Consider the following 22,279-nt stretch of genomic DNA (forward strand, 5'->3'; position numbering starts at 1 on the left):
TTAACTTTTTAGAGAGACTGACTGGTCAGGATTGTGCTTCTCATAAGACAAGACCCAGGTAAAGTTTTCAAAGAAAGCGTGTCATCTCAGAGTGGAGAGACTATCCCTAGAATTCAATCCCTTTCAGAGTGCCAGATGTAGGCTACACAGCAAAGTCCCAAATTATAACTGAGAGGCCAGAGTTTGGGATTAATGACCCCAATGCTATTTTGCATAACACTTGAACATGAAAGTCTTATCAAGAATCATGAGTTTTAAAAGCCCAGGTTAAATCACTGGGCATTAGAAGGCTTAAAGAGGTATCCAAAAGGAAATCAGCTATAACACACAGTGTACATGTGAAAATAACTCAGACTATCTCAAAGCCTATTAAAAAATGAGATGCCATCACTGTAGTTTTGAGATACATCAGCCATTTCCCATTACAATGGAGGACATACCAGCTCTATTTTTAGAGCCTCTGGAAAGATCAAAGCTGAATGGGCCCTTTTATTGGCTCCCGATCCAGGGCCCTAATCTCTGTTTACTCCTTCTTTGTCATTATGTAGATCTCCGAAAGACACACCACCAGGACCGCCTGCTACCCCTCATCCCCGGAGTAACACTTAAAAATTGCTCTGGGATGGTCGGTACAAGCGAGGAGCTCTCTGGGGAGGAACAAAGACGAGTGAAGTTCAAATTCGAGTCCAAATTACCATCATGATTCAAGTACTAATACAGAACTATAGTAATCTAATTCAGTCTCTCTCTCTACACTATAAACCACACTTTCTCAGGCTGGTTTCTCGTGAGAATGAATACAGATAAAATGAAAACACAATCCTTTCTGGTTTGGCATTTTTAGGCCCTCCCCTCCTCCACAGAAAGCCCTCAGTTGGTTTCAGTGCCTCTGGCTAGTAAGGCTGAAGAGCTCATTTTAAACAAGTCCCATGAATGTAGAACGACTTACTTTGGAAGAACAAGCTGTACATTTGTCAAATGCCAGGCTGACAGGAAGGACATTATCAAATCGCGACAGAAATCCTCGTATCTAAAAACAAACACAACAAGGCACATCAAGCCCAGAATGACACACCTGTGAAGTACGTGCGTCGCTTCTGACAAGAAGTGGGAAACAATTAATAGGGTGCTCCTGGTACAGACTCACAAAAATGAAGTTCAGTGTAGATATTTTCCCTCGTACTATATAATCAGTTTGAGGAAGAACTATATGAGGTCCTTTATTCCATTAAGAACTGGTCTACAAGCTTTGCACATATTTGAGACCTAAACACAAACTGACTCCAAAATATAAAAAGAAAGCTGTAAAATCTGAAGTATTGTTTTCATAAATGTCTTCAAATATATAACCAGTCAACTAGTTTATTACTGACAATTCTCATGTATGTTACAGTGAATATAGGACAAGTGTGCATTTTTAGGATGTGGTATTGGAGTGCGGCCTCAGTAAGAAGGGCTGGGGACTACAGAAGGCAGAAATGGTCCTAAATATAGATCCAGTTACTTGCCTGAGTTGGAACAGATAGGGATAAAATGGAGCGCATTACCAAGTTTATGGGGAAACAGCGCCACCTTGAGCACCTCAGTTATAATTTCTGAATTACAACTCATTTCCATTTACGGGGTGTCAGTTATAACCAGGTTTCGCAAACTATAATTTAAGTAATCCAGACACTACACTTCCAGAACTACACTGACACCAAAAGGGGACTTTCAACTGTTACATATATCATTTAAACATTATTACTAAAAATATGTATGGTGAAATCTCTAAAGTCTCCATAGGACTCAACATTTACAATAAGCCAAACACCACCAATCTTCTCGAGTTAATTTATTTGGTCTTGACAACTACCCCACTGATGAAACTCCGGCTGGGAAGGGTGAAGCATCTTGGCTCAGGTAAACAAAAAGTGACAACGCTAAGATTCAGAAGCGGGCCCCTGATCCCAAACCTGGCCAGGCCCTGGCCTGGGCTCCCTCTCTCCTTCCTTTCCCTTCCCTCCCTCTCAGGACGGCACAGCTTTTGTCTTCAATGTGAGGGCTCACCACACATTTAACAGCCTCACTTGAATACAGCAAAAGAACCAATCCCCCCCAGTCCTTGTTGCCTTTAGCCACCCTACCAACACTCCCCCAAAACAAAACCAAGGAAACCTGGCGGACTCTTTAAAGAGACAGGCTTCTGAGTGTGGGCAACTCCACCTTTAAGCCCACACTGCAACTAGTCTAGTTACATTTGCATACTTATTGCTGGAAGATCTAACCTTAAAGGAAATGCCTATAGCAATCTTCTAACCGTCGTTATCTATATGTTATGAGATTTCAATGTAATCCAAGATCAAGAGAGTGTTTGGTAGTAATGATAAGCTAGGTAGCTGGGATAAGTTAGCTGGCCTCACGGTGAACCTTTGAAAATGTGACAATCTTTAGTTCTCTGTATCTCGGGAAGGTGGTGGCCATTTCCTAATACAGTGCTTGAGGCACAAGCAGGGTCCTAAGTTTGCTCCCCAGGTCACCAAAACAAGAGATGGCAGACCAGCAGAAAAGACTATAACGGCAGGTCACAAATGGATATGTTCAGATCCTCATGAGATCTGGAAGTTACAGGCCCAAAGAATTCTCATAGCGAGTCTCCTTCTATCTCAATGGCTTTAATATTAAATTTACCTAGAAAAATATTTATCATATGTAGCATATTTTCCATGAAAATGTTCACTGATATGGCCTACAGGTTAAGGTCTCCATATAGGTTTCATGAAAAGGTCTCCTGATTCTCTTTTCTCTCATACAGGTAATAAACTTTCTTTGTGTTGTGCAAAGAAATACTGGTATTTTTCTCTGCTAAACTGTTCCATGATTGGAGGTGCGGAGTTAAAGGCGAAGGGAAGGGAGACAGTAGGCCCAGTTAGGAGCGGAAAGGAAGGGAGAAAAGGGAGAGGAAGGAAGGAAGGAAAGAGAAAATATAAACCAAAAACACAGGTGGTGAGCAACAGAAAGGAGCCGAAGTGAATGGGGTGGCCAAGCAGGGGCACCCACACCATTGTTTAGCACCCCAGACAGCTCTTTACCAGGAAACTGACTCATTTTCCCAGGAAATGAAGTAGAATAACATCTGTGTGTGAGGCCTTTCAAATTCCCCAAGTTGGTCTCAGAAGGCTCAGAACTCCACCAAACTAATTCCAGTTTTAGGAAATTCAAAAGAGGAAGGCCTGTTCTCACACCAACTGCGACAGACTCCTAACGGGCACCTCCACAGGTGAGCTCTCTCCCTCCCACTGAATCCAACACTCTGCTATGGATTAATTTTCCTAAGACACAGCTCTGAGGTGCGTCACTTTTTATCAGCTTCCTAGAGCTGACCAAAAAAGCAGAGAATTCCTCATGCTGGCACTCAAGGTCCCCCCTAATCTGGGCCCATTTTGCCTTTCTGATCTTTTCACAGGCTTCATACAACTACTAAGCTCAAGTACAACGTCCCTCTCAAAGACATTACTGCGTTGCTGACCTTGTCTCACGCCGAATTCTGTGACTCAGAGCTCTTCCTTTGGGAACCAGCTATATAACCAAATCTACATCTTCCATAACAGTCACTCAAGCTCAAACACACCTCTTTCATAAATACTCAATCCACCCACCACTTGACTTAGAGATAACGCCTTCATTACGTGAAATCCTTCTTTTTGGTATTTATCACCAAAATAACTTATGTAATAGTTATTTCTTTAAAAAATAACAGGTTTACTGAGATAAAATTCATGTACCATAAACTTACTTTAGCGTATACAATTCAGTGGCTTTTAGTATATTCATGGAATTTTGTAAACATCACCAATACCTAATTTCAGAACATTTTCAGCACCCCCAAAAGAAACTCAGAACCCCTAAGAAATTAGTCCCCATTTTCCACTTTTCCCAAATGCTGGCAACTACTAATCTACTTTCTATTTCTATTGATTTGCCTAATTTGCCTATTTACTACAAATGGAATCATATATGACTGGCTTCACTTACTATATTGTATCATGTGTATTTCATTCCTTTTTATTGCTAAATACTATTCAATTACATGGATATACCATATTTTGTTTATTCACAAGTTGAATAACTTTTGGGTATATATATAGAGAGAGAGTGGCATTAATGGATCTCATGGTAACTATATGTTTAACATTTTGAGGACCAAAGTGACTGCACCATATTACTTTCCTGCCAGCAACATACGAGGGTTCCAATTTCTCCACCTTCTTGTCTCTTTGAGGTAGCCATCCTAATGAATATGAAGTGGTAGCTCACTGTGGTTTTGATTTGCATTTCTCTAATGACTAATAGTGTTGAGCATTTTTTCATGTGCTTCTTGACCATTCATATTATCTTTCTTCAGAGAAATGTAGATTCAAATTCTTGGCCAAATTTTCAATTGGGTTTTCTTTTTATTGTTGAATGTTAAGAGTTCTTTATATATTCTGGATATGAGTTTCTTTCAGATATGATTTTGCAAATATTTTCTCCCATTCTGTGGGGTGTCTTTTTACTTTCTTGATGGGTGTCCTTTGAAGCATAGAACTTTACTTTCTTGATGTTCTATTTATTTTTCCTTTGGTTTCTTGGCCTTTTGGTATCATAGATAACAAACCAATTCTCACCCAAGGTTAAGAAGAGTTAGTATGTTTTCTTATTTAATAGTTTTAGCTCTTACATTTAGGTCTGCAATCCATTTTGAGGTGTTTTTTTATATGGTGTGACATAAGGGTCCAAATTCACTGTTTTGTATGTGGAAATCCAGTTGTTCCAATACTTTCTTGAAAAGGCTCGTCTCCCCCCGTTTAATTGGCAAGAAATGACCATAAATGTCAGGGTTCATTTCTGGACTCTCAATTCTATTCTGTTGATCTATATGTCTACCTTTATGACAGTACTACACTGTCTTGATTATAGTAGCTTTGTAGTAAGTTTGGAAACTGGGAAGTATGAGTCTTCTAACTTTGTTCTTCTTTTTCAAGATTATTTTAACTATTCTGGGTCCTTTGCCTTGCCAAATGAGTTTTAGAATCAGCTTGTGTAATATAATTACTTAAAATTTACTTTTTAATCTCTCTTGCTTTTAGAGGGCAAGATATAGGTTGAACTATTTGCATCTGTCCATAGCACAGTGATTTGCTCATAACAAATACTAATTATTAATTATGAAATGAGTGGATGAGAAAAACACAAACATCCCAAAGCCAACCAAATTATTCATACCTGAAGTATTCAGAGGAAACACATCCCAAATAAACCACAAGAAAAACTCCATCTTACCACCATTCACATCTTCCAGGCAATATGAAGCCCTTCCCCATCAACAACTCTTTAAATCCCCTGTATTACAAATGCACTGAGCTTCCACAATATGCTCTGTGTTCCCTAAAATCTTACAAGAAATGCATAAAATTTAAAGAGCAGAAGTTGCTACTTAAAATTTTAGCACCTTCCTTAGACATGCATAGAAATCCCAGAGCAAATCTAAAATCCAGGCACCTGATGCAAAATCCTAATAAATATATTCTACCTATTTAGAGAGGCCAGGCACCAATTCACAATCAAAGAAGTTATAAGGATTTGTCCCTTGCTTGGGTGGAGAAAAATTCACCAACACCCTCCTACTTAGAAGTGTGCAAAGTATATGAAACAACATGCTCATCTGGTATTTTTCGAAGCCTGCCTGATCAGAAGAATCCCCTGGAACTTGACTGAAAAGATCTGAAGTAAGGCCAGAGCATGTGCATGTTTAACAAGAGCCCAGGTGATTCAGAGCCTTTGGAAGAAGATGCTTTCAGTTACCAACCTCATTTACCCCTTCCCGTGATTTAATCTATACCCTCAGCATCACCTGTTGTATGTCAGAAAGCAGATGGAAGCAGTTAGCAAGCCTCTGCCTCCTTTCCACGTTTTTTATGCATAGCACCACCACACCCGGCTAATTCAGCCACATCTAAATTAACATCTAAATGACGAGATTTTATAAAGTGATTTCTCCATCCACTCTAAGGCCTCTTGACACGGCTCAAGATACAGTCTTCCAACTTTGGGGACTACACACAGCTTACTCTAAACCCTTATTTGATTATAATATTTGCTGTCCATCTTTCCTTACAGGAGGGTAAGTATTAAACGGCTCTTTTTAAAAATTTTAATTCGACCTCTTATAAAAGTAATAAGCATGACAGAAAACAAAAGAGCAAAAAAATAACCCGTACTCCCATAGCATATTTACCCCTGTCTTCCTATTTTTTAAAATATATTTAAATACTTAACTTCCTTTTAAACAGCCTCCCGAATACTATTGGCTTCTCAATCTCTCCCCTCCCTAGAGGGGGAAAAACTGCCAATTCCACAAACACACGAACACACACACATGCGCCTCTACTAGAGGGGCCAAACCTTGCCTGCCTCGCTGCATATTTTATTTTCTAAATTACATTGATGAAGGTTTTTTTTTCCTCTTAATGCTGAAAAGAATAAAGAAGATATTAAAATGGCCTGTATGAAAATCCAATCAGTGGTTGCCTGGGTCTGAGGGTGGGGATATTACCATAGAAAAGGCACAAAGTCAGTTTTGGGGATGGATGGAAAAGCTCTGGACCTCATTTGCGGTGGTGGTGGTCATATGCAAGTGTACACACTCGTCTAAACTCATTAAAATGCACGTTTAAACGGGTACATTTGACTGTACATAAGTTATGCCTCAAAAAAGGTGACTAAAAAAGGTTCATAACCTCATTAACATTTTCCAAACAATACAGAAAGGTACAAAATGAAAGCATAAAGTCCCTATTGCCCCCAATCTCTCTGCCTCAAAAAAACAAAACAAAAAAAACCACCAAAAAAAGCCCCCCCAGCATCAGTTTCCAATGTAGCCTTCCAGGGAAAGAAAGAGTGTTCTACGAACAGACCAGCTCTACAACACGCGTCTCTTCGCTACCCCCTGAATATTTAAAAACCCCACCTGGGAAGCTGGGAGAAGTACAATTACCTGCGGTTTCCTGGCTCCCCTCCCTCTCTTCACCCCCAGGCCCCACAAAGGGCAGAAGGAGCTTGAGTTGAATCCCCGTCTTCAAACACCAGCGAGGCGCATGGTCGCACTTGCGCTTGGCTAACAAGGCCTCACGCCCCCTCACCCGGAAGGAGCAAAGATGAGCACAGAGATGACGCACAAAGCCTCAGAGCCAGGCCTATATAGGCTCCTGGCCTCCCTCCCCCCTCGGGGCGGTTCCCAGGAGGACAGTGGGCGGTCCCGGCCGGATTCATTACGCGCACCTGTGCGCATCTAACTAGCGTCCAAAGGTTGGAAGGCAGGAACACCTGTTTGGGGGTGTGTCCTAGGGACTAGGAGGAGTCCAGGGCCCTTTTGGAAAGAGAACTAGGGCCGGTGGGAGCACAAAACTCAAAAGCCATGACCAACAAGCAGGATTTGGTCCGTGTTAACTTGACGAGTCACGTGCTTTGTCCCATAGGATGCCATCAAGAAACCATCTTTATAGAATGAAGTCGTTGTTCTCAAACACCTAACGTCCCTGGAGGTTGTCATTCAGTGGATCTGGAACAGGGCTGGGAAATGTGTATTCTGGAACGGCTCCCGAGGTGATTCTGATGCACCATCCCTGGATTAGGCTGTCTTCCACTTAAAGGCTCAAGGACTCCAATTCTATGCCCAGATCCTCTGTTATCTCCTCCGGTCCATTCTCTGTACAGCAGCCAAACCTGATCATGTCACCGCTCCGCTTATGACTTTTCAACGGCTCTCCGCTGCCCCTGGGTTTAAGATGGCCTGTGAGGCCCTGCCTCTCCTCCTCTTCCCCTGTGCTCTCCCAATTCTCTACGTTACAGGGGGGACACTGGTCGCCTTTCAGATTCTCAAACTCACCCATCTTCTCTGCCTCTCCTGTGCCTCCCCTAAAGTGCTAACGCCCCTCCCTTCTCCCTCCATAGAAACAACTGCTCCCTCCTAACCTTGGAAGCCTTGCAGGAGGGCATGTCGTGACATCCTGTGGAAATGGTGGCCTAGGGGACTGAGCAGAGGAGCGATATCTGCTACGTGCCATTCCTGTGTCTGGCTCTCTGGAGTGTTTTCACATACTCATCTCATGTTGCCCTCACTACCATCCTGGGACTTTCCCCTGTATTCTAGATAAAGAAATCGAGGCTCAGGGAAGTGGCTTGGCTCACCCAAGATTCTACAACTACCAAGTGGTAAAGCCAGGGATCTGAGTTCTGTTCCTTCTCTCCCAAGTCTAGGGGAAAAGGCTGAAAATCAAGGAGAAGGTAAAAAGAACGGAAGAAAGAAAGAGAAGACCAGAGGAATTAAAAAACAAATAAACACCCCCTCAAAACCAAAAACTCAATATCAAGACGGCTGCCATCAGGGTCTGAGTGGATTAAATTATCTTCAGTCATTTATGCCCAGTCAGCTACAAAATAAATAGATCAGGAATAGAAAGGGGTCTCTTCCATTCTGGGCAGCCCCTCATGGTGTTTACACCTAAGCTGAGTGAAAGCGGCTTGAGCCCCAAGCCCACCTTGAGGTGGGAGATAGATGGGCTCCAGGTTATACATTTACAACTGGCCTTCTGTTAACATTTCATGGGGCAGGAAAAAATGGGCTTCAGGCCGGACACTTACAACTCGCCTCCTGTTTGCATTTCCTGAGACAGGAGATAGGTGGGCTTCAGGTTAGACATTTAAAATCAGCCTCCTGTTTGCTCTCCGAAATGGAAGCAATGACAGAGACAGGGTAAAAAGCCAAGTTTTGTCTCTTGTGGATGCCTTAAGATAACAGTCATGGCAAAAACGAAGAGGGGCAAAACCTCGTTTGAGTAAAGGATCAAGGGATCTCCACTTCGCCCCTCCTTGGGGCAAGGGAGACACTACACATGTGTAGAAAGGCTCCTTGGGGGTCAAAAGTCAGGGGACAACTCCATGCCATGGTGACTCTTGCTTCTCCCAGATGCCTTCACGTCGGGGTCCATCTTGACTGTGGGGTAAGTGTGCACCTAAGGGGAGGGTCCTGAGACAAATTAGCCAGGGGGGGACAAAGCAAGATGATTGGCCAGAAGGGAGACAAAAACCTGGAAAACTGCCCCCTCATACAGGATTTAAACTTCCTAAAGGCGTTACTCTCTCTCTCAGTTCTCCCATGCGTCTTTCCACACGTACTTTGCTTTTCCAAGAAACTTTCTACTTTTCTCTTTACTTTCTGCCTCCTTGCCTGAATTCTTTCTTGACAAGCCAGGCTAGAACTGTGGGTTTAGGCCCTAGCCGCTGGCCTCTGTGGTCTAGCAGTTAGGACTCGCGGTCCGGGGACTGATATTGCTTCCAGCTACTGCTCACTGCTGCTCGATGCAAGTTGCCGCTTACTGCTGCGTGCGTCCAAAATCAACCTCCCCTGGATGGGAAGTGAAGAGCCAATGCCCAGAAATAAACAGCCATTCTGAGAAGGCACAGTTGCAGCCACAGCAGAAACCTGCTGCTTTGACTTCACACCGGTTTCCAGCAGGCCTGGCGGTATTTCTAGAGCTTGGAGTTTGCATAAATAAGAGCTAACTCCAAACTCCGCATTGCTCTTCGATGTTGCAGAGAGTCTTAACCAAATTCAACGCCAAAATAAAGTTTAGCAAATGCAAAACCTCAGGCGCACCACAGAGGTCTTTGTTTCAGACAACAGCTTCAGCTCCCACCACTAACCCACCTCTCACTGTCAAACAGGGGCCACCAAGGGGCAGAAGAAGCAAGCTGGAAATGAGCCAGCGCCATCCTTAGAAAAATAGCGCAGGATGGAACTAATCCTTCCAACCCTTCCCTGCAGGCTCACTGCTTGCAGAGTTTTACGAGATTCCTTGTAACTCCCTTTTTAGGAGGCTAGATAGGTGCCCACTTTACCATTTTAATTAAAAGTGAAAGAGAAAGATAAAAACATTTACAAACGTCCCTTATGTGGCCAGAACTGTGCTAATGTAATTTAATCTATAATGTAATTTAATCTGTACATGAATCCCAGTTGTTTAGTATATTATTATGCCCGTTTTAGTAATTTAAAATATGAAGTTCAGAAAGGATCAGTAACCTGCCCGAGGTCACACAGTGACAAGTGGCAAGAACCGCCTTGAACCCGTTTGTCAAATGGATGAAAATGAAATTAAGAGGCAAAGCTGGGATTCTAATCGGATCTGTATGATCCAGAGCCTTCTGGTTCCCTCCCACGCGAGCCTCCCAAACAGGACAGCGCCATCGGGTGAGCAAGACTCGTGGGGCACAAGTGACGTCCTTCAACTGATAAAATTACGCCCAAGTCCTCTTGGGCCAAGAGATGCCACCTGAGACGCTCTGGAACTCTGGCGCTGTGTGTAATTTATCCCCCACTTTGTGTGCCAGGAGCGGGGAATGCCCCTCTCTTCTTCTAGGGCCTTGCACGCAGGGAAGCCCAGACCTTGTCGGATCTTGTACCCAAATCCCTCCTGTATTCAGGGGCCTCCCCATTGGAATGAGACTTCACCACATCTGAGTGGCTTGGGGTACATCCACCACCTTAGAAACTCCAAAGGCAAGTGGAACCAAACGCTTGTGCTGCGTGCCGGTCACCGAACTTCTCTGAACCTAATGGCGCTTTGGCACGGCGTCAGCGTTTGGGGATCACCTGCTGCAGGGATGACTGGAGGGAGGGGGAAGGGAGGATGAACAGGTCACAAACCACAGTGGCTGAAATGGTGAAACAGCAGACGTTTGGCCTGTCTGTTCTTCCTGCCCTTTCCATTGCCATCAATTCGAGGGGTACAGAATCAGAGGGGGAAGGAGATTCCTCTTCTCGGGCTACATCTCAGGAAATACGCTCTTAGTGCTTATCTTCTTACCCTCCTTCCTCAGCAGTCAATCGGTCCACACCCCTAGAGGCACACCGAGGTCAGCATTTCGGAGCACGGTAAAGGGACCTTACTGAAAGCGAACGGCCTGAGGATTTGTGGAGCACAGCCTGTGCAGACAGGCCAAATCAAGAGCAGGCCGAGGCTTGGCTAGAGACCACAACTCTAGCTCGGCTTTTGTCTCACTGGGAGATTTCCCAGGCTGGTCCCTGCCCAGGTTCTGTCCTAGTTTGGGCTTTGTTCTACTCTTCTGAAAGTAACTAAAACAAAGAACTTGAAAGCCCAAGAGAACTATGGGGTTGGCAAGTCCAAACCCCTAGGAGGGGCATACCCATCCAGGGTCTTCATTCAGTAGTACTTGAGGACCAAGAGTCCATTTGCCCAAAGAGAAAAAACGTGAACTGCCTGGTCCATGTTGGTATCAAAGCAGGACTGCTATATTCATGACCATGGTTTTCAGACAACTACTGAATTGCCACGATGCTCTTCATTCTCTGAGGGATGTCCAGTCAAATGATCAGCAGCTACATCGGCTGTTAATTTCTGTCACATTTCTGTCTCACCAGCCTGCACACCAACTTCCTGGAGACATCAGGAGTGGCCTCGACACTTGATAACTCCTGAACTGTGCCTCCCGCCAAAGAACCAGAAAAAGGGGTCTGGCCTCACAAAACAGTCACCACCCCAGGAGCCAGGAAAAGACAACCCCGCCACCTTTTTTTTTTTTTTTTTAAATAAAAGATCCCACTTGCTGGGAAGCAGAGGGAATAACAGTATGCGCTAAGATCTACAGTGAAAAAGTTCTCTCTAGCAAAGAAGCCAGACTCCAAAGACCATGTATTATATTATTTCATTTACAGAAAGTTCAAAATTAGACAAAAGTCTCCCAAGGTGTTTGGAGCCAAGAGCTGCGTGTCTCTGTGTGGGAAGGAGGCAGTGATAATTGAGGAAGCGTGGGGGGATGTCAGGGAACTTGATAACACTTCATTTTGACCTGCGTGCTGGGTACATGAGTGGTGTTCATTTTGTGAGAATCCAAGTTGTATACTTAATGATTTGTGTGATTGTGTATATTTTATACATAGATAAAAATGACAAATTAAAAAACATTCCCTTCATAGGCAGAAAGTGGCTTATACTCATTGCTGCCTGCTTGCAGAATCCCATCCACACACAGTGGGCCAGAGACTTTTTAAAAAGAACAAACCCATAAGCCTATTTTCTCACCTTCAAATGGTTTTTTCACGGTTTTCAAATACAATAAGAGGTTGTTTCAGGCTGAATATCACTGAATTTCAGGGACTAATCAAGCCTTTTTCTGCACTTGACCAATCTCTGGATAAGCCAAATTCGGCCTGTGGTCCCACGGAGAGATGGACTAAGTAATCCTCAGGCCTCCCAGGTCTGACACGGGGGAGAGCTGAGACGCAGAGAGCATGGGCGAAGTTAAGCAACTTTCCCCAGATTACACAATGAGTCGCTGGTGGGGGGCCTTGTGATTCTCGGTCCAAGGACTATCACTTTTCTACTACATCTCATTCCACAAGGGCCAATTAATAAACACTCTCCTTTGGGGAACGGAGAAAAAATGAGACCGGGGAACGTCACTGGCTATTCTCTGTATACAAAGCACACAAAGGGGTTTACCGAGTTCCTCTCCAACAGGAAGTCATTTGTCTCAAGAGAGCCAGGAAAAGGAGGGGGTAAGTGCTGAGTCTGCATTGCAACACAGCCAGTGTTTTTGTGGAAACGGTGGTCCCCTAATCAAAACACAGTTGCATAAATGGACTCACTCCACTTCAAAAAGAAAAAAAAAAGAAGAAATTTAAAGCCTTATAAAATAGGGACCACACAACCCTGACTAATTTTTTTTTTTTAAACATCTTACCCTAATTTTAAAGCTCTTTCTCCACTGTCTTTTTTAGAAAGTAGCTAAAAATAAAGGCTTGAAACTTGAAATAATGTAAGCAAGTAATCACACACACACACACACACACACACACACGCACTGGGCTTTTCCCATATATGGCTGCATTATTCTTCAGACTTTGAAAAGGCCAAATGAAGAGATGGCCAACAACCAAAATAATCCTTCAGACATTTGAAAACTAGGAGAAAGAACTAGAAGAGTGGGTGAATGACAAACAATTGCAAGCCTCCATAGGGGTAAATAACACTGAGAGGGATTAGTTGCCATAGTACTGTAAAAACATGGGCACATGCATTTTGACACCGGACCCCTTCTATAAAGAAACTGTTCTGCCCTCTGGCCTCAGCACTGAGAAAACTACAACTGCGGTAATTTAACATAAAGGACTTCAAGAAGGAAACCAGTGCAGGGGCACGACTGAAAATTTAATTAAGGCCCTTCTCAGCATGAAATCTGTAAAGGAGATGAGGGCACATCTCAAGGTCAGAAGAACGGAAGGAGACATGTGAAAAGGGATGAGGGTGAGGATTCAGATGAGCACGTCCACAGCAGAGGTTGGCTCTGGAGGACAGCTTCCTCATGGGGATGAGGGGGGCTTATTACAGGGCCTAGTGGGTCCTACTTGAAGTGTTTCTGCAGAAAAGATTAACCCATTCATGTCAAATAAATGCCATCTTGAGTGCGGCAGGCTGGAAAAGTCACATTTGCATGGTGATGTGTGCTTTACCAAGCCTCGTCACAGACAATCCTGCACACAAGGTAAAGCACCTGCTTTTACTGATACAGAAACTGAGGCCCAGGGAGGTAAGTGACCTAACACAAATCCATGACAGGTGATGTAGGGCAAGTGGCCCAGAGCAGCGATTCGAAGCAAACTCTCCCAAAATGCAGGCCGGGGCTATTTCCACTCACAAAACCTCAGACGCAGCCCTGGTCAGAGTGCCGAGTTTAGGTATGGATTTCGGCATACCTCTGTGACCGTGCACAAGTAATTTCCCCTCTTCTGATTCAGACCCTCAACCAGAAAATGACAGGGCAGGTGTGCGTAGGCAGCGAGAGAGACGAACGCGACCTGCGTGAGTTACCCCGCTCTCTGCACGCGTCGGTGAGTCTGTCCTCACAAGCCCCCAGATGGGACTGTCGGGTGCTCTCACTGCTCCCCTAACTAGACAGCCTTCCTGCTACAGACTGTGATACACACACGGAACCCAGAGAAATGATTTCCGAAAAGTAAGACCAGAAAACCTCCAAAAGCATAGTGACGAAAACTGGTGAAGAGGCAACACGAATTTAACATTTTCATCCCACTGCTTTTTTTCTCTCTCTCGCTCTCTATGGGTGGACCTTCCCTATGATGCCTCAGATTCTTTTTTCTGAAAAGACACCCCACTGTCTGGTGACACTGTGCACTTCCAATGGCTTTCCCATGTATGCCCAGAAAGCCTTCTGTTATTTGGCTTCTACTATTTATTATTTCTTAATTATTATTAAGGAGTCAGTAATAATAAACAACAGCAACAAAACTAGCAGCACCATTTACTGAGGGCTGTGACGTACCAGGCACTGTCGCTAAGCCCTTTCTGTATAACATCTCTCATCTCTACTGCTACCAGCTGAGGTCGGTATTCTTGACTCCATTTTCTAGATAAGAAAACTAAGGCTCAGAGAAGTTTAATGACTTGGCCAAGGAAGGCCATCTTAATAACTGCCGGCCTGGGATTTAAGCCGCTGTCTGGTTGGTTCCAAAGCCCGTTCTCTCTTGTTCTACTCCATCACGAGGCCCCTAGTCAACATGCTAAATGCTAAATCAAGACTCTGGGTAATGCTGCTTGTTCAGGATTTCTTCTCGTCACCATCCTGCAGAATGGGATCTCCTCCAGGTGCTCATAAAGAATTCCCACTGAAATACCAGGGAAGCTGGAGGGTAGAGAGGGTGGAGAAGAGGTGGGCTGGAATGACCCCAAATACTTTCCCACTGCACCACTGGGATCGGGTCCAGAACTGTGATTTCACTCCCAGTCACTAACCTGGTGAGGCACGAGCCCGAGAGAGGTTGGAGGCTCATTCATGCGGTCGTCACTGCTGCTGGCAATGGCGTAGCCCCTGAGAAAAGGAAACCATTAGAGCTGTTCATTTCATAAAAATCTATGTTTAATTCCTGTGAGGACGATCTGGAGGAGGTCCACATAAGATTTATAAGGATAACCGAACACCCCTTGCTAGGCAGCATAAGCTAGGGAAAAAAAAACCCTAATTTCCCTGGGAGGAAGGCAGAAGAATAGTTTAAAAAAGAAAAAGCTTGTGTTTTAGAGTCAGAAAGACCAGAGCTTGTGAGCACAGGCAAGTTGCTTAATTTCTCTGTGCTTCAGGTCCATCACCTATAAAATAGGAATAAGACAGTTGTGAGAAATGAATTAGGAGTAAGTTAGATAAATTGCCAAGTGCAACATCTGGCTAATGTTAATTCCCTTACTCTCAAACAGTCTTGTAAAACACCACAGCACATTGTTGAATTGAATTGAAATTTTGAAACAGAAAACCTTCCAACCTTAACTTGCTGGGGTGATGTAAATGCTACCACGATGGAGGAAGGAGAAAGAAAAGCGGGGGATTAATTGGGCAGAACGAATACTCCCTCCCGAATAACAGTCTGATGTTTACTTACGTTACAGAAGAGACGTGACACAGACCCTGGTTTTAGCCTATGACCAAGGCAAATGTGGCAGACAGAGGGGTCGGTGTCAAGGACTCAGAGCCAGCTCTGAAAGATTTTAACCCAAATGCTTCCTGTCAGGGGGCCACAATAAACATAGGTGCCAGGGGGATGACAAAGATGAGAGGAAGACAAAAAAAGCTGCTTATTTTCATTTAACTCTGAAGCATCTATACTGTTACATATGCTACCAACATAGTACAGAGGCTATCTTTTCAACGTCAGAGAAGAACTCTGAGTTATACAGTAAATAGAATATTCATGTTGATTTCTGAGAACCTGAAAAACAAATCTTTCAAAAATTCAATTCTTTCCTGCCTGTATTACAAACAGCATAGCAGAGTGATTAAAAACAGTTTGGAGCCAAACTGGGCTGTGCTTAATCCCAGCTTTACTACTTATCAGCTTCATGAATTTCAGCAACTTAGTTATCTTCGCTATGCCTCAATTTCCCCATCAAAAATGGGACAGATAAGAGTTCTTTCCTAATCTGTTTGCTATGAGGATTAAATGAATTACTATTTGTAAAGTGCTTAGAATAATGCCTAGCACAACGTAAGCACTAAGTAAGGGTTGAAAATAAGACAAATCACAATGTGTTTGTCACACAGTGAGGTGTAAATACCTGTTTGGCTCCAGTTTGCCTTCACTATATCACACTTGAGAGCACGGTCTCCAGCGGATATTGAGAGAGTCTTAAGTTGTTTACTAAGTTTTCTTTTGCTTCTCTCTTTTCTTCATTTTCTTTCCTTTCCTTTTCTCTTCTTTTCCTTCCTTCTTTCTTTTTCTAAATTACTCACTCTATTTTTTAAAATTAATTTAATTTTTGTCTCACTTTTATTTATTATAAGATGAATTACTTCTGTTATTTATAAGTCATAAAGTAAGATCTTCTCCTTGCTTGGAGAAGAGAGGGTGTCTAGACCACAATTGTGCTAATTTTTATATCTGTAATATAACATACATACAATGTGTTACACATAGAGACTACCGAAAGGCCCAAGGTCAAGTTGAAACAAAACACACCAGCCTACTCCTTGCCTTCCTCTCACATGCAAGCCTAACCCTATGAGTGCTTAATAAATTAAAAAATATTTTTATAACTGGTGTGGCATTGGTGGACTAAGTGGTCAGGACCAGTCCCCTCACTGAGAACAAACAGGAAAGCTAGACAAAGTACACAAACCTCCGTTTGAAAGCATCAGAGAGCTACCACAGTAAGGGAGAATTACAGAGCTAAGGTTTATAAGAGGAGGGAAGCCCACAGAGGTAAATCAGGCATTTGCAAGGGGAATTTTCCCCCATAAAATGATTGTCAATGTCCAAAAGCAGTGGCCACAAGCTCAGAAGCTGAACAGTGATACTCACTGACTCATGAGGCTGATGGGAAAATCCAGAGTTGAGGTCTGCCAATAAGGAGGAACCATGGGAAATATCCAAGGCTTTGGATTGGAATCATACAGGGGCGCATCCTCAGACTAACGGTGAACCGGAAATAGATAAGCCCTAATTGGATAAAATGTTCTAGGATGGTAGTCCCCTTGGCCTAGCAGTTTGCCAGAAAGAAATGTAAATCACATCTCTGTAATTTTTCAAATATAATGTCCAGTACTCAATCAAATATAGCCAAGAAGATACAAGGAATTGAGGAAATTTAAATATTGATTGGATATGTGGTAATATTAGGAAATTGCCTTTAATTTGTTTTTATATGTAAAAATAGTAAAGATACATACTAAAAAGATATATTTTCATGAATGAGAGCTATGTCTTGGATTTGCTTTAAAATAAGTCAGTGGAAGGAGAAAAACTGTGGACAGTAGTACAGATAAATGATGACTGGTAATTGTTGAAGCTGGGTGGTGCATACAAGGTGGTTTCTACGTATATACACAAATTGTGTGTGCGTGTGTGTGTGAGAAAGAAGATATCTATATCTATCTATCTATATCTCTACCTATCTATATATATCTTTTCATATATGTTTGAAATTTCCATAATGAAAAGGTTTTGTTTTTTTTAAAAAAAACCAAAACCAGGTATATGAGGAGACAATACATAACCAAAAGCCAATAAAAACAATAGACAATAGGAACAGACTCATAGGAGATCCCATTAATGGACATTACTGATAAGGACTTAAAAGAAAAACATGATCAAATGTGTTCAAAGAATGAAAAAGACCAAAATCACAATTTTGGCAGAGAAGAGGGTATGTATAAGATAAGATCAGATGGAAACTCTAAGAGTGAAACATATAATTATGAAATTTAAAACTCAATGGATGGTTTAAAGCATAGACACAGAAGAAGGAAGAATTAGTAAACTGGAAGATAAGCCAAAACCAAATAGCCAGACTGAAGTAAGGAAAGACAAAATTATGGAAAGTACAGAAAAGAGCATAGGCTGATTCTAACATGCAACTGGGGACTCGAAAGGGGCAGAAGCAATGTTTTAGGAGATAATGGCTGAAAATTGTTCACAGTGGGTAAAAAACATCAAGCCATGGATTCAAGGGGCACTAAAAAGCACAATCAGAATAAATACAGAAATAGGTATACAATAACAAATAACAGAATTAGGTATGTGTTCCCAACTTCTGAAAACCAAAGACAATGAGAAAATCTTAAAAGCAACTGAAGGTAGGGGAAGAGGGAGAAAAACAAATTGTATCAAAGGAGTAGCAACCAGGTACACACCTTACTCCTCAACCAGGATAAGGGCAGCCAGAGACAACAGGAGTGCACTCTCAACTTGCTAAAGGGAAATTACCACCAGTCTGGAATTCTGTACACAGCAAAAATAGCTTTCAAGCGTAAAGATAAAACAAAGACATTTTTGGACAAACAAAAACTGAAATATCTTTGTCGCTGGCATTTCTAAAGGCAATAATAAAGGGTATTCTTCAGGCAGAAGGAAAATGCACTTGGATGGAAGCTCAAGGTCACAGAAAGAAAAGTAACAAAAAGGAAAATATTAGCAAAATGAAATGAATACCAACTATATAACAATAATAATATCTTCTAGAGTTTAAAATACATACAGAACTTTTTTTTTTTTTTTTTTTTTTTTTTTTGCGGTACGCAGTCTCTCACTGTTGTGGCCTCTCCCGTTGCGGAGCACAGGCTCCGGACGCGCAGGCTCAGCGGCCATGGCTCATGGGCCCAGCCGCTCCGCGGCATGTGGGATCTTCCCGGACCGGGGCACGAACCCGTGTCCCCTGCATCGGCAGGTGGACTCTCAACCACTGCGCCACCAGGAAAGCCCCAGAATTGTTTTTAAATGAATGTGCAGACAGTACTGGGCGCCTGCCCAATGTATTCTCCACTTCTATCTCACCACAGTTTCACTGAGAGAGGCAACATGCCCAGCCAAAGGACTACATTTGTCCGTCTTCCTTGCAATTACGAGTGCAAGGTCATGTGATATAGGAGTTTTAGAATCAATGGGTAAGTCTTCCCGGAGAGCCTTTTAAAAGGGGGCAGCCTCAGCTGAGCACAACTTTCATCCTTTGGACATTCCTTTCCTCTTACGTGTAACACAGAAGCAACACTGTTGGCAGAGCAGCCATCTTGTGACCACAGGTGACAAGCATAAGGAAGGGAGCTAAGCGTGGCTGAGTGAGTGCTAAGGAAACAGTCCCCGATGGCATATCGGAGCCTTTGTACCAGCCCTGGATGCTGCCTCTGAGCTTCTTGCCGCATGAGAAAAATCAAGCTGTACCCTTTGGGCTAAGTCACTTTAGATGGATCTGTTACATACAGCTAAATGCAATTTCTATCATATGTAATTCACGTATTGCCTTACAAGTGCTCAGGGCTAAGGAGATCAAAACATATTAAGAGAATAAATGCATGAAGGTCCTAAGGCCACTACCAAAATTTTTATCCTTCCTTATTATCAATTACCAATTAACTCTAGGAGAGTTCAGTTCCAGAAGGATGCAGAGATACAGCTCCAAAGATCACAATGACAAGTCCTCCAGGCCAAAGAATCACACTGGGTTTTTTTAAAATCTTGTTTTTTTGAGGATGGAAAGCGCAATATAATTCTCAGAAAATTCAGACTGAGAAAAGGCCAAGGGAGATACAAAAGCTTTCTTTGCTTAAACACCCATCTCTAAAAGGCAAACTCACCCTTCTGGATGCTGCAAAACGGAAACCATCAACTCCACCGCCAGGGCTCCTGCAATCATGGCCAGTCCTGGACGACTCACAGTGCACTGCTGGTCCAAGGTCCGGTCTCTGGTTGACTACAGAGAACAGTCACTGACGTGAATGCAAAGTTCTGTTCCACCCAACGCCAGCTGTGTGAAGCATGAAACTCCTCCACAATAAAGCTCTATCACATACCAGACGCTCACTGTTGGCAAAGATCAGTCAGCCTCACATAATACCATTTCTTGCAAGTACCAAGAAAATCAAAATATACAAGTTAGGTAACTAAATGAGGTAATACATTAAGAAGGACTAGCAGTTATAAACAAATTAAAGATGGGGGGCCCAGCTGCCTCACACATGGAGTGGCGTCCTGTACTCTTAACTGAGTACCCTTAACCACCCTTCTTCACATAAGAGGATATTTTTGTCTTTATACTGGGAAGACACAAAAGCCAGTCATCCAGAAGAGGTGTAAATCAGTGAGGAACAAGTTTTAATAGAAGGTGAAAATGGAGGGGAGGGTACGGACAACACCTCTGCTTTGTTTCACTAGAAGTGATCGCCTTTTCTGATGAAAGACCATTCCTGCTCACCCTGCTTCCATGGCAGCATTAAGAACACAGAACCTTACGTTGGAACAGTGTAGTGCTTGCTGCTCAGAGCACTTCCATGTTTGAACCACCTTGCACTGTTAATAGTCAGGGCAAGTATTCGTCCCTCCCCTACTGGGGTTGGCAGATAAAATACAAGATGCCCGGTTAAACTTGAACTTTAAATAAACAAGAAATAATCTTTTAGTATAAACAGATCTCGAATATTGCATGGGACACACTTATACTAAAATATTATTCGTTATTTACCTGAAATTCAGAGTTAACTGGAAATCCTGTATTTTGACAAGCTGAGTCTGACAACCTTCTGGGCCTCAGAGTCCCATCCTGCAGAAGCACAGGGAGCCTAACAGACTTATTTGGAATAATCCCGTGAGGCTGCACTGCAGTCTGGGTCTTCAGACTCCTCATTTAACACCCTCTTCACTAATATACCCTAAGAATCCACATAGAATACAGCGCGAAGCGCTGCCAGGAACCAATCTAGCCTGCAGTTTCCTTGCTGAGCTTTCCATAAAAATGGTTTGTTGCTGCGTTTACATTGGCGAACAGGGAAGAGCTGTACACAGTTGATGATGTCAAACAAGGCTCACAGAGGGATAAGGCCCTGCCCCGCCCCCCAAATGGAGAATTTTTCTCTTTGTTAAAAGACAATATCTAAATAGTCGTAAAGGAAAGAACTGGGTCTCTCCACTCTAGTGGGCAAGACGGTTGTAGGAAATATTTGGAATAACAAAGAAATCCACTTACATCTCCCGGGGCCACCACATCATTGCAGAAATAGCAGCCAAGTTTGTAGCCAGGGATGTTGGCAAAAAGTGATGGGCCCAGGAGGTCGGCAGGTGCCACAGGGTGGCTGGGACACAAGTCCCCGGCTCCCTGCTGCTTAGGCTTCTTCAGGCCATGTCTCATAACAACAAATGTGTCAAATCCCAAGGCAGCATTGATGACCAGCTGTGAGTTTCAAGGAATAAAAGGCTAGAGTTAAGAGACACATATTTTAAGCCATGGCTAACTTCATATTTGGTCCACTTAAAGAATTTATTTTATTAGTGTTTGCAGTAAATGTTTGCATATGACTATAATTAGATTCTAGAAGCTAATGTTGGTAAAAGTTACCCAAGACTGAGGGCTTATTAGATGCAAAAGACTTGACAAGTGATTAACATAAATTATCTCATTTGGTTTCATTTAAAATTCCCAGCAAACATTTCCTATTTACAGATGAGGATACTGAAAGTCAGAGAGGTTACTTCTATAACTTGCCCAAGGTCACTTAGCTGGTAAAAGGTAGGTGTATAAAACTGTCTCGATAGTTCTCAAACCCATTCTTTCCAGCATTATGCTATCCTCTGTTATTTCTACAGAGATTTTTTTTCATAATAGCTTTATTGAGATATAATTCACATACCATATAATTCACCCTCCACATAGGATTTTTTTTGAATATTTTCTTTCTTTTTTAACATTTATTTATTTATTTATTTATTTTTGGCTGCATTGGGTCCTGGTTGCTGCGCGCAGGTTTTCTCTAGTTGCGGCAAGCGGGGGCCACTCCTCGCTGTTGTGCGCGGGCCTCTCATTGCGGTGGCCTCCCCCACTGCGGAGCACGGGCTCCAGGCATGCGGGCTTCAGTAGTTGTGGCTTGCGGGTTCTCGAGCGCAGGCTCAGTAGTTGTGGCGCACAGGCTTCATTGCTCCATGGCATGTGGGATCCTCCCAGACCAGGGCTCGAACCCGTGTCCCCTGCATTGGCAGGAGGATTCCCAACCACTGAGCCACCAGCGAAGCCCCCACATAGGTCTTTGAGGACAATTTTTTTCATTTATACTGTAAGAACATCTCTTAGTTGTAATTTAACTTATTCTCCCAAATTTATGGTTAGACAGAAAGTTAGAAAAAATCAAGGAAAACCATACCAGAAAACAAAAATCACTCACAATCTCACAGCTCAAACAATTATTATTAATA

General features: G+C 42.9%; 1 protein-coding gene across 9 annotated transcripts in view; it reads right to left on the reverse strand.

Moving 5' to 3' along the window:
* ATG7 (autophagy related 7) overlaps positions 1-22,279 on the reverse strand; it is a 295,536-nt gene that overhangs the window by 154,355 nt on the left and 118,902 nt on the right. For 7 of the 9 annotated variants that reach the window (XM_060161161.1, XM_060161166.1, XM_060161158.1 and 4 more), the window contains exons 14-17: positions 21,060-21,263; positions 19,675-19,790; positions 14,853-14,928; positions 950-1,030 (exon numbers count right to left, since the gene is read on the reverse strand). In XM_060161161.1, the coding sequence (XP_060017144.1) occupies positions 950-1,030; positions 14,853-14,928; positions 19,675-19,790; positions 21,060-21,263 (477 nt within the window). The remainder of the gene's footprint in view (positions 1-949; positions 1,031-14,852; positions 14,929-19,674; positions 19,791-21,059; positions 21,264-22,279) is intronic. The other 2 variants (XM_060161167.1, XM_060161165.1) reach the window with 1 other exon arrangement.

Source organism: Lagenorhynchus albirostris, chromosome 10 (assembly GCF_949774975.1).
Source record: "Lagenorhynchus albirostris chromosome 10, mLagAlb1.1, whole genome shotgun sequence".
NCBI classification, from domain to species: domain Eukaryota; kingdom Metazoa; phylum Chordata; class Mammalia; order Artiodactyla; family Delphinidae; genus Lagenorhynchus; species Lagenorhynchus albirostris.